At 39.1% G+C, this 13923-nt stretch overlaps 1 protein-coding gene across 1 annotated transcript in view; it reads right to left on the bottom strand.

Moving 5' to 3' along the window:
* The window catches only part of Npepps (aminopeptidase puromycin sensitive), a 74898-nt gene that overhangs the window by 47484 nt on the left and 13491 nt on the right, over window positions 1–13923 (bottom strand). The window contains 1 exon segment of the mRNA XM_027424173.2: window positions 717–794. Coding sequence (XP_027279974.1) covers window positions 717–794 — 78 coding nt within the window.

Genomic DNA, 13923 nt, shown 5'->3' on the forward strand with positions numbered 1-13923 from the left:
CTATATAAGGCTCTGATGGTCATCTACACTCTTTGTGCTTTTATGCCAAATAATAGTAACTAATATACCAACAAATCTTCCCTTCTGTACCCTCACTAGTAAAATTTCTCTTTCTGGTTGTATATCAATCATATGTGGAGTATTCTCAGAGATTTCAACCAGGAGCAGACAGAGCTAAGTAAATGTGTTTGTTTGTTTGTTTGTTTTTTCGAGACAGGGTTTCTCTGTGTAGCTCTGGAGTCTATCCTGGCACTCGTTCTGGAGACCAGGCTGGCCTCGAACTCACAGAGATCAGCCTGCCACCAACCCCAGCAAGTAAATGTATTTTTAAGAAACAAAACTGTGCTGGGCATGGCAATGCATGCCTTTAGTCCCAACACCTGGGAGGCAGAGGTAGGTCAATGTCTGTGAGTTGGAGGCCAGTCTGGTCTACAGAGCGAGTTCCAGAACAGGGAGGGCTACAAAGAGAAACCCTATCTTGAAAAAGAAACAGTTAAATATCAAACATCTTATACTATAGTAAATGATCTTTAGTTTTCTGTTTAAGTAAAACAAAAATAGATAGAAATTTGAAACTTTTATTTTCATAACCCAGAATTTTTACAGGGAGGGAAAGTTCTGAACACTCTGTGAGCGATACTCAGGGAAGAGCCAGCATGTGTCCCCTAGGAAGCCACCATGCATGGTTTCTATAGATTTCAGAGACAGTCTCTCACCTGTCTGGAGAGTACTAGGAAAGGACAAGGTGACTTTCTCATCCTCGTTCTGATAGTTAAATCCTGTAGCGTGGATTTCTGGAAAGAAGAAAAAAAATTACTTCATAAATCTGAATACATTGAAAAGAACAAATCTAGACTTTGCAGTTAACACCTTCAACAAAATTTATACTGAAATGAATAAAATATTCTTGTTTTGTGAGATAGACAGGTCTAGCTAGACAGACCTGGTATTATGTAGCCCAAGCTGATCTTGACCTCATAGCAATAGCAATCCTCCTGCTTTATTTAGTCTTCCTTGTTTTTTGTTTCTTTGTTCTTTTTTTGGTTTGTGTTTTGGAGATGAGGTCTTACTTTATAGTTCTGGCTGGCCTGGAATTCAGAGGGCCTGTGCTGGGATTAAAGCTGTGTGCCACCATACTGGGCAAAATACAACATTCTTAATATAGTAAATCAAGTTTCAATAATGAGTAAAACATGCTACTTAAAAAGAATTATATGTGGGCTGGTGAGATGGTTCAATGGGTAAAGGTACTTGCTGTACAAGTGTCTGGTACTAATAGTTCAAAGTTCTCATAATTTATCATGTAAAAGTAGGGGAGTACCAACTTCACAAAACTGGCCTCTGACCTACACATGCATATAACGAACACAGACACAAACACACACAGAGACACTCATGCACACACTTGAAGTTTTTGCAATAATTAAATTTCTTTATAAATTTGCAATCCATAGTGATGTAGGAAAATAGGGTTACTACAATACAGTTTTCGTTTCCTTTCTATTCATTTATACTGTGCTAATTTTGTGATAGGATGCTGTGTGATTATTTGATTGCATTCTGACACACCTGAGACTGACAACAAAATTTGTTTTGAATCAGAAGGCAGAGCTAGCTACTAGCTGACCAAAATTAACCATAGAGGTTTTGGACGACTGAAGACAGATAGACACAGGAAGTAGTGGGGCGGTACTGAGAGGGGGTCTTGGCCCTTTTAGATGGAGGAATGAAAAAACCACTAGACACTTCTCTTGCAGTTCTCTGATCATTCAGGTTCTTACCCCAATATCTGACTTACCCCGAGTTTTTATTGATAAAGAATAATTATATAAATGCATCAATAGGGCCTTGATATGTATAGCCTAAACTGTCCTTCAATTCTCTTGCCTCAGCTTCCAGAGCTGTGATAGTTAGGCTTATGGAACTGCTTCGTTCTAATTCTTACGAGACTGTGGTATTTACTTTCTCTTATGAATCTTTAGAAGATCTAGTACACTGCCAAGAATTCACTGTTAAAAGATATCATGAGAGTCTTGCAACCCACACCTTGAAGATAGAACACAATGAAAACTCACACTTTTCTGGATTCTTTGCTCTTGGATTTTATAGAAATATAATAAATTTAAGACTCCAGTTATTTACTCTCCACCAACCAGAAAGAAGAAACTGCTTACTTTAATGCCACATAAGGAAGCTTACTTGACACACTAAGAATCGATAAACCAATTCCAAGCAACACATCCCAAGTACATCCCAAATGAAAATAATGGTTAAAGATATGGCCTTAATAAGCATGTGAAAAAAATATTCAGGATCAAATCCACAAAGACCAATTCAAACCCACTATGATCGCTATACTTAAATTACAGACACATCTAAGGGAAGCTATAGAGAAACTGAAGCTCACGTATACTTCTGATAGAATATAAAATGGTAAAAACCTGTAAACAGTTTGGAACTTTGTCAAAAGGTTAAATGTAGTTACCTTATGGTGGGACAGACCCACTCCTGTCTGTGTTCTCTCTCTCTCTCTACCTCTCTCTGAAGAACTATGTCTACACAAAGACTTGTATATGTTACAAGTCTACAAATGTTCATAATAGTTCCAATGTGGGGCTTCTGTGAATAGATAAATGTGATTAACAATGATGTTATTCAACAATAAAAAGAAATGTGGTGCTGTGCCACACACAAGATGGCTGAGTGGGTAAAGGTGCTATACCTGACAATGTGAGCTGGATTCCTGAAACCCACATGGCAGAAGGAGAAAACCAATTTCTGAAAACTGTCTGTGACCTCCACACATGGGGTGGAGTACATGCCACCTTCCCAACCAAATAAATGCATGCTGAAGACAAAGAACGGGAGGAGGAAAGGGAAAGGAAAAGAAAGCAGGGGATCAACTTTGAAAGAGGGTCTCATGCGTCCAGACTGGACTTGAGCTTGCTCTGTGACTGAAGATGACCTTAAACTCCTAATCCTCATGCCTCAATATCTCAGAGGCAGGGAGAGCTGCTCAACTAGTGATGCTCTAAGTTTTTTTTTTTTTTATTGTTTGTCTTCTCATTCTTTTTCTTCCGTGAGTACCTGCATGTATGTGTGGGTAGAGCTTAGATCACATGAAGTTATCTTTCTGAACGACTCCATCTTACAATTTTTTAGGTGTTTTGGTGTGGTTTTTGTTTTTCCTAGAAAGGGTTATACTATGCAGCATTAGCTGTCCTGGAACTCACTATACAGACCAGGCCCACCTCATATTCTGAGATCTGCCTGCTCCTGCTGGGATTAAAGGCGTGTTTGAGGAAGGGTCTGTTCTCTCACTGACCTTGGAGCTTACTGATATGGTGAAGCTGGCTTTCAGAGATCCACCCAGTGCTTAGGTTACTGAAGTGTGTGTGACTTGTCTGGCTTATTACATGGGTGCTGGATTAGAAATTGAAGTCTCACATGGCAGTTTACTCAATGAGCCTACCCCACTGTATGTCTTTTTTAAGCACCCTACCACCAAGCAACATCCCCAGTCCCTATGAACATGAAACTGAACATATACCAAGTTAAACAAGACAAATATAAAAGAAGTCCATATGAAATATCTAGAATAGGCAAATCTACAGAAACAGAAGGTAGATGAGAGGCTGAGGGTGTGGCTTAGTAGCAGAATGTTTGCCTTATCTGTGCAAGGCCCTGGGTTTAATTCCAAGCACCACTGAAAACAAATAAAAAAAAAAACAACAGTCTAGACACACCTGGGATTGATAGTACAAGCTTACAGTTCTTGCCCTTAGAAGGCAGACACCAAAGAGTCAGAAGAAGCTCTAGTCTTGGGTACATTGCAAGTTAGAGGCCAGCCTGAGCTACATGAGACAACTATCTTTAAAAAATAAAATAAATAAAGCAAATGAGTGGCAGATTGAAGGGAAATGGGCAATACGTACTTTCTTCCTGGAGCTGTAAAATATTGACTGAGCCTGCTGATGGCCATACAAGGTTTGTGAATAAACTAAAAGCTATTAAATCTATACATTTTATTCAATCTTAAAATGTTTGGCTTTGGGCTGGAGAGAGAGATGGCTCAGTGGCTAAGAGCACTGACTGTTCTTCCAAAGGACCTGGGTTCAAAATCCCCAGCACCCCCATGGCAGCTCACAACTGTCTGTAACTCTAGTTCCAGGGGATCTGATACCTTCACCCTAATGCCTATAAAATAAATGTTAAATAAATTATAAAAAAAAAGTTTGGCTTTATGAGGCATCATAAAGTTCAGGTTAGTCTGTAACTTGCAGTGATCCTATTAGCTCTTCATCTCAAATTCTGTGATTACAGAATGTGGAATTACCATATCCACAGCCCTGTAGAGCATTTAAACTAACTAGCAGGATTTCAAAAAAAAATTTTATATTATCGCTAAGGTTCATATATGTGTCTGTAAAACTAAAATCTTTTTCTTTCTTTCTTTCTTTCTTTCTTTCTTTCTTTCTTTCTTTCTTTTTTTTTTTTTTTTGAGACAGGATTTCTCTATGTAACAGCTCTGGCTGCCCTAGAACTCAGAGATCTGCCTGCCTCTGCCTCCTGAGTACTAGGATTAAAGGCTCGCACTACCACTGCCTGACTAAAACTAAAACCTTTACAAAGCAGTTAAGTTCAGACTTAGAAAGACCTTTCATCAATCCCTTAATGAGCACTGGTTTTATAGATATAGGAAATGAAGTTAAGGTTATGATGAAGACTTCATGACTAGACTAAATCTCAGCTGCTTTCTTGTAATTATTTCTAAAATTCCTTATGTAATCCTAAAATTGTTTCTAAATTTAAACAGATATCCAAAATTTGGTATATAGAGGATTGTTTGCTATTAGAACAAAACTAAAAACATGTTGTAAAGTGATTCCATAGAATACAAGGAAAGGCAATTATCACTTCAACTCCTAAAAATGTAAAGTTCTGCCATGTGTGACTGTACACACTAGCAATCTCAGCACTTGGGAGGCTAAGTCAGGAGGATCATGATGAATCTGAGGACAGCCTAGAATGACACGGCCTTGAATGATCAGACAAACAACAAAACAATTATTCTTTTCTCTGTGTGTGGCATGTACGTGGTGCACGTGGAGACCAGAGGGCAACACTGGGTGTCTTCCTGAACCTGCAGCTCACAGTCTGGCTATGCTGACAGGCCAATGACCTCAAAGTCCACTTTTTTGTAAGTGCTGTGGATCTGAAATCAAGTCCTCACAGCTGTCAGCAAGTACTTTACAGCTAAGCCTCCTCCCCAGCAAAGTTCTTTTCTCAGAGAAAATGGGATTCTGGTAGCTTTTAGGTACTATTGAACCAGTTTGTTCTTATAAATCTACAGAAACATTTCAAACTGGCAAGAAGTTACTAAAACACAAAAGAACAGTAATGTGAGAACAGAAATCCAATGCTGTTATTGCTATATTCCATTCGACAATACTTCCAACTGTAAGTACAACTAGGGCTATATAACTACCAAGGAGGCAAATTCCCGCTAAAGTTTCCACAGAAAAGAGTAGCCACATAAAGTATCTTGTATTATTGGAATTATACATTTTATGATGAATGATGTAAGTGAAGCATTCTGTAGCCCCAAATCAAAGTCTGATGATCTTAAGCTCAAAAAAAATCATCAAAGCAAAAATAAAAAGTGCTCAACATTATTAACCATCAAGGAAATACAAACTAAATTCACCACCATTGACCACTACACACACACTAGAGTAGTTAGCTTTATACTACAGTGTACCAAAAGTTAAAACTAATATTGTTGGTACAAACATTCTACAACCCAACCGCAGGATTTACACATCTGCTTGGACAGTTCTTTCTACAGCTATGTAAATACTTAATTATTCAGATGCATCATCAAAAGAAAAAAAAAAAGAACTGGAAAAAAAAAAAGCAATAGCTCAAAGATATTTTTACATTAGTACTCATGTTAATATACTTACATTACAGTTCATTACACTTTACATTAACATTTTTTGAGACTTATATGCTACCTAAAGGAGATACCTTATACCTTATAGTCACATTTTAAATGTACACATATAAATTAAATCTTGGAGGATACTGACAGATGTCTCTCCAGTTCCAGGTGACACAATGCCCTTTTTTTGGGCTCTGTGGGCACCAGACACAAATGTGATACACACACACACACATACACACACACACACGGGGGGGGGGTAGGGAGGGGGAGAGAGAGAGGCAAACAAAAAGATAATTATTTTTTTGTATATGAATATTTTGCCTGGTGCACGTAGAGCTCAAAACTGAGGGCACCGGATCCTCTGCAAGTAGAGTTATATATGGTTGTGAGCCACCATGTGAGCTGGTAAGCAAACTCAGGTCCTCTGCAAGAACAAGTGCTCTTAGCCACTGAGCCACCTCTACAGCCCCCAGAATAAATCTTGTAAGTAGACACGTAACTATACAGCAAGTATAAATACATTTTTATATTGCTTTATTATTTCTCTGAGACAAGATCATACCATTTATATGTTACCCAGACTGGCTTCAAACTCTCAATCCTGCCTCAAGCAACCTGAATTATATAGAAATAAATACTTTGCATTGGTATGGATTTCAGTTTACTGATACAAATTAAAGGTCAATTTGGTTATACATATATTTCTACTGTTTTTTAGGTATTATGTTTATACAGCTCTTTTAAAAATGTAATGTATAATTAAATACAGATTATAGATAGTCACCTATAATAGTCAAAACTTATGTTAGGTTTTCTAGATATACAGAGTTATATTTCAAATGGATAGGTATTCTTCAAAATCTTTCAAAGACCTATAGAATATGGCACTTAAAATGGGTTTTTAGGGTTTTTCATGACAATGAGACACAACTGCTCCTGGCAACACCAATTATATCAGAGAGGAAGAAGGGCATGGAAGACACTTGTTATGGAGTTTGTCTTCAACATGGCAGAAATAGCCATTTGGACAAGAAGCTGCTCTTGCCTGGACTTCTTGACAGCACACTGTCCAAACTGGACAAGCAGGTTACAAAGAAAATTGACTGCTGAACTGGCCAAGGGGCAGGATGGTCCTTCAAGATTCCTACATCAAAAAGTCTTCCAAACATTTTGGGCAATAGGCTGAAGAAGAACACCCCAACATTACAGAGGAACTTTGGGTGACTGTCTAGGTGTGAGATGTCTCTGTCAATTCTAGAATTTATATATTATCCTTCTGGGATCTTTGATGGAGTTGAAGACAGATAGTTATGGTTTTCCTTAGTTATGATAAAAGATAAGTTACATAAAAAACTTTAGACTCACAAAGATAGGAGAGATGACAGAATAATTTCTTTAAATTTTGACAAATATTAATGCACTAAATATTGTTAACTATAGTTCTTGCCTGACAACTGTTTTGTTATATATAATTTTACTATGTTACAATTAAAACCTTTTTATTTAGACAGAAAAGAGGAGATAATGGGGGATGTCCTGTAAATATATGTTTCTCTAATTGGTTGATGAATAAAGCTGTTTTGGCCAATGGACAGTCAGAATGTAGCCAGGCAGGAAGTATAAGCAGGGCCATCAGACTAAGAGAAGGCTGGGAGAGAAACAAAGAAAGCTGGGAAGAGAGAGATGCCATGTAGCCATGGAAGGGGTAATATGCTGGAACATTATGGGTAAGTCACAACTTCATGGCAATACATAGTTTAATAGAAATGGGTTAATAATTAAGAGAACTGGCCAATATGAAGCCCAAGCCATCAGCCAAACAGTTTATAATTAATATAAGCCTCAGTGTGTTTATTTGGGACTAAATGGATATGGGACCAGATGGGACAAAAACTTCTGTCCACAAATGGCTCACAAAGATAGGATAGATAATAGAACATTTTCTTTAAATTTTGCCAAATGTTAGTGGAATAAATATTGTTAACCATAGAGATATCTGTTTTGTTATATATAATTTTACTATGTTAAAGTTAAAACCTTCCTTTTTATTTAGGCAGAAAAGAGGAGATGATAGGGGATGATGTCCTTCTGTATACTGTAAATATGTTTCTCTTATTGGTTGATGAATGAAGCTGTTTCACTCAATAGACAGGCAGGATTTAGCTAGGCAGGAAATCCAAACAGGGATAGAGAAAGGTAGTAGTAGGTGGTCAAGGAGATGCCAGGAAGATAGGACACCCAGACATTCTCCAGTAAGCCAAGTCCACGTAGAAATACACAGCTTAATAGAAATGGATTAATAATTAAGAAAGAGCTAGCCAATAAGAAGCCTGAGCCATCGACCCCAGATGCTGTCGGGGAGGCCAGTACAAGACTGATCCAGACCCCTGAACATGGATGTCAATAAGGAGGCCTCTGCAGGGAGAGGGAGAAGGGACTTACATGTGAAACAAGCTTGTTCCCTAACTAGAACTAATAAATAAATTAAAAAAAAAAAAAAAAAAAAGACGCCTGAGCCATCAACCAAATGGTTTGTGTTTATTGGGACTAAACAGCTTCGGGACTGGGCAGGACAGAAACTTCCATCTACACTGAGTGTCAGGATTCCTTATAGAAATGGGGCCACAATGTTGGGCTTACAAACCTATTTTAAACTTTATTGAAAAATTTTTTAAAGGGTAGGCATGATACATGCCTAAATACCCAGCACTCTAGAGGCTAAAGAAAAAGAAGCTGAGTTGGAGTCTAGCCTAGGCTACATAGTAAGACCTTATCTAAAAGCACTTGGAAAAACCAATCTTCAAAGTGGAAGAGTAAGGCTAAGTAGCACAGAGCATACCTAGCACACATGGGCCCTGTGTTTAACCTTAACTCCATAGAAACAAACATGGGAACAGGAGAATATGATCAGACACAGTTATTATTTAACACTATTTCCACACTTCTAAAATCATTTCATTATGTACTTCTTTTTTTAAAGGTTTATTTATTCATGCATATAAGTGTTCTATTGCATTTTTGAAGTTTTATTTATTCATGCGTATGAGTGCCTATTGCAAGCATGCCTGCATGACAGAAGAGGGCATCAGATCCCATTACAGATGGTTGTGATCCACTAGGGGGTTGCTGGAAACTGAATTCTGAACCTCTGGAAGAGCAGTCAGTGATTGTAACAGCTAAGCCACCTCTCCAGCCCTAAGTACTTCCTAATTGTTTGGAAATTAAATGTGTAATATAGTTGGGTGTGGTAGTACACACCTTTAATCCCAACACTGGGAGGCAGAGGCAAGAAAATCTCTGAGTTCAAGGCCAGTCTGGTCTACAAAGTAGGTTTCAGGACAGCCAGGGCTGTTTCACAAAGAAACCCTGTCTCAAAAAAAGTAATAATGAAATAAATAAAAATTTCTGAGCCAGACTTGTTAACATCCCTGTAACCCTATTACTTGGGAAGTAAAGGAGGAAGGATGAGGAATTTAAGACCACCTTCAATTGCAAAAGAAGTTTGAGGCCAGCCCATGTAGGCTACATGAAATTTAGTCTCCAAAAATTAAGAAATATTCTCAAATTGAAGACATAGCTCACAGACAGAACACTTGCCTGACGTAAGTAAGGCTCTAGGTTTAACCTCAGTACCATTCTTGCCTGGAGTATACCTCAGTGGTAGGAGTGATTACAAAGCATTCATGGGGCTATGGGTTGGAATATCAACACCACATAAACAAAAACTTGTTTTTTAAATATTCTTTCGTTTGTTTGTTTGTTTGTTTGAAGACAGGGTCTCACTAAGCAGCCTTGGCTGTCCTGGAACTCACTCTGTAGACCAGGCTGGCTTCAAACCAATGGAAATCTGCCTGCCTCTGCCTCCTGAGTGCTAGGCACATGCCACCACTGTCCAGGTTAGTTTTAGAAAATTTTAAAAAGCTAGAATGAATTTTGCTTCCCCTATAATAAGACTAATGACTGCCTGATATGCCATCCTAGAGCCCTCATCCAGTGGCTGATGGAAGCAGAAGCAGACACCCACAGCTATACTCTAAACTGAACTCTGGAACCCAGTTGCAGAGAGGGAAGAGTGATGAGCAAAGGGGTAGGGACCAGACTGGTGAAACCCACAGAAACAGCTGACCTGAACAAGGGGAGCACATGGATCCCAGACTAATGTCTAAGAGGCCAGCACAGAACTGATCCAGACCCCTGAATGTGGATGTCAATGAGGAGACCTCGGCACTCTATGGGGTCCCTGGTAGTGGATCGGTATTTATCCCTGGTCTAAAAAGGGACTTTGAGAGCCCATTCCACATGGAGGGATGCTCTATAAGCCTGGACACATGGGGGAGGGCCTAGGCCCTGCCCAGGATGATATGACAGACTTTAGGAAACCCCCATAAAGGGCCTTACCCTCCCTGGGGAGCAGATGGGGGATGAGGTGGGGGACTGGTGGGGAGTTGGGGGAAGGGGAGGGAGATGGAGAAAGGATTGACATGTGAAGCAAGCTTGTTTCTAATTTGAACTAATAAAAAAAAGTTTTTTAAAAAATGTATTTTGCCGATTGGTGGGGGCAACCGCCTTTAATCCAAGTACTGGTAAGAGGCAGAGGCAGGCAGATCTCTGAGTTCGGCTAGGCTGGTATGTAGATCGAGTTCTAAGACAGCCAGGGACACACCCTGTCTCGAAAAACCAAAATAAGAAGAAAAAAATGCATTTCATTTTCAAATCCTACAAGGGGACTGCATCATATCCAGAAGACATAGAAGAGGACATACATTTAACGCCTCTGAAGAGTTCAGTGGGACGACAGATTTTACAAATGGACAACAGTGGTAGTGATAATATATTGACCCTAAAAGACATTTTTAGGCCAGGTGGTGGTACTGCAGAAGTTGACCCCCACACCCACACCCATAGATACAGACATGTACAAATACAACATATAAATTCTAGCAAGTGCCTTTATAGGTAACAATTAATTCTAAATTTCATATGGTAAAGCAAAAGACCCTAAAGAGTGAACACAGTATTGGATAAGAATCAAGTTGAGGGCTGGAGAGATGGCTCAGTGGTTAAGAGCACTCACTGCTTGTTCTTCCAAAGGTCCTGAGTTCAATTCCCAGCAACCACATGGTGGCTCACAACCATCTGTAATGAGATCTGGTGCCCTCCTCTGGCCTGCAGGCAACATGCAGACAGAACACTGTACACACAATAATTCATAATAAATAAATAAATCTTAAAAAAAAAAAAAAAAAAGAATCAAGTTGGACCAGGCGGTGGTGGTGCACACCTTTAATTCCAGCACTCAGGAGGCAGAGGCAGGCGGATCTATGTGAGTTCGAGACCAACCTAGTCTACAAGAGCTAGTTCCAGGACAGCCTCCAAGGCCACAGAGAAACCCTGCCTCAAAAAAACAAAACAAAAGAAAAAAAAAAAAAAAAGAATCAAGTTGGAACTACATCGCCCATCTATAAGACTTACTACAAAGCCATGGTAATGAAGGCAGTGTGATTTGGGTGAGAGAATTTAAAAAAAAAAAAAAAAAAAAAAAAAAAGGCAAGAAAAGAATCTAGAAAGAGACACACAAAAATGGAGTCGATCGGGGCTGGAGAGATGGCTCAAAGGTTAAGAGCCATCTGCTGTTCGAGACGTCCTGAGTTCAATTCCCAGCAACCACATGGTGGCTCATAACCATCCATTATGAGATCTGGTGCCCTCTTCTGGTGTGCAGATATACATGGAAGCAGAATGTTGTATACATATTAAATAAATAAAATCTTTAAAAAAAAAATGAAGTCAATCAATCTTTGACAAAGGAACAACAGCCATGTAATAGAGAAATGGGAGTCTCCTCAACAGGTCACTGGAACTAAACATCCACAAGCAACAAAGCAAAAGTTTACATCCTCCATAATAACTTAAAATGGACCACACACCTAATGGAAAAGGTAAAATTATGGAAGTCCCAGAACGAAGCACAGAACATGCTGACTTAAGTCAAGATGACTTCTGTATGATGATGACACTTTAGCTATAACACCAAAGGCATGAATACATGAAATAAATAAATAAATGGTATGCTAAACTTAAAATTAAGTAACTGCTTTGCAGACACTGCCAAAATGGAAAGATAAGTCACAAAATGAAAGAAACATTACCAGAAGACCTATCTGGCAAAAGAGTAGTATCTAAAATACACAAGTAACTCTTCAAACTCAACAATAACAGAGTTGGAGAGAGTACACCTATGATCCCAGCACTGAGAGTCTGAGGCAGGAATATTCTGAGTTTAATGCTAGCCTTAACTATGTAATGAGACATCCGAAAAAAGAAAAAAAATAGGGTGGGGTGGGGAGGAAAGCAAAATGCAAAAAGGCAAAAGCTATGGTATGTAACGATTAAGTCTTTCCGCCAAGCCACCCGAGCCTGGCCGCCACATGGGAGCCCGAAATAACACACAGTCTTATATTAATTAGAATGCTGCTGGCTAATGACTAGGATTTCTTATCTGCTACCTCAGTCTTAATTATCAACCATAATCATTAATCTATATATTTATAAAGACTTATCTGATCAAGGATGCCAGCGGCATGCATCATCTCTTGTCGGGCTCACATGACGACAGCCCAGAAAAGAGAGGAGGAAGAAGAGGAAGAGAGCAATTTCTGTTTGTCCCTGCTTATATTCTAAGTCTGCCTGCTATGTCACTTCCTGCATAAGATCACAAGACTTCTCTTTACTACATTTCCCAGAATCCTCCTCGACTTCTAGTCCCACCTAACTTGCTTCCCTATTGGCCAACAATACTTTATTTATCAACCAATAAGACAAACATATACACGGAAGTACTTTCCCCATCAATGGTAAGCTCCTGTAATACCAGCACTTGGGATGCAGAAGGATCAGAGGATCATGAGTGTGAGACCAATCTAAGCTCCACAGTGAGATCCTAAGTGGGCTAAGAGAGAAAGGATGGATCTAACTCTGCTTCCCAAGTGCTGGAATTAAGGCATGTGCCACCACACCCAGCTGGAATATTATTCAGGGCTCAAAGGAAACAAGTTACTAAGACATAGACAAAATTCTATGTATACTATTACATCAGGAAAGATTGCATACTGTATGATTCCAACCACGACATTTTGGAAAAAACAAACTATGGGCACATGGCTGGAGGATGATTCAGTAGTTAAACACACATACTGCTGCTCTTCCAGAGGACAATTCCCAACACCTACATCAGGCAGTACACAACCACCTGCACCTGCAACCACCTGCTTTAGGACATCCCATACTCCTTAGCCACTGTGAGCACCTACAATCACATGCACATACTCACAGATATATATAGATATAGATATAGATATAGATATAAAATATTTTTTAAGAAACCTATGGGCACAGTAGTATTAAGATTAGTTGTTTCAGGAAATAGATGGGAGGAATGAACAGGTAGAAAACAGATGATTTTAGGATAGTAAAACAGTTCCATAGGATTTTGTACTGGTAGATACTTGTCATTATTTGTCAAAACCCACAGACAGTACACCAGACTGAAGCATAACATGTGTTAGATGAAGATGTTTCAGTGGAGATTTATCAATGGGAACCACTAATGCCACTCCAGAACAGTGTGCTGACATTAAAGGAGGCTGTTGAGTGCGTAGGAACAGGGGTTACATGGGAACTCTCTGCATTTTCTTCTCAGAACTGCTGTTAACCTAAAATAGCTCTAAAAACTAAGATATATTAAAAGTGAAATAAGAGAGCCATTTAATTTAGAAAACAGCATCCTGAAATGTACCAAAGAGTTGAGAAACTAGGGGCTAGAGAGATGGCTCAGTGGTTAAGAGGAGTGGCTGCTCTTCCAGAAGACCTGGGTTCATTTGCCAGCACCCACATGGCAGATCACAGCTGTCTGTAACTCCAGTTCCTGAGGATCTGACATGTTCACACCAATGCACATAAAATACAGTTAAACAAAT

The sequence above is a fragment of the Cricetulus griseus genome, chromosome 7 (assembly GCF_003668045.3).
Source record: "Cricetulus griseus strain 17A/GY chromosome 7, alternate assembly CriGri-PICRH-1.0, whole genome shotgun sequence".
Classification (NCBI taxonomy): Eukaryota; Metazoa; Chordata; class Mammalia; order Rodentia; family Cricetidae; genus Cricetulus; species Cricetulus griseus.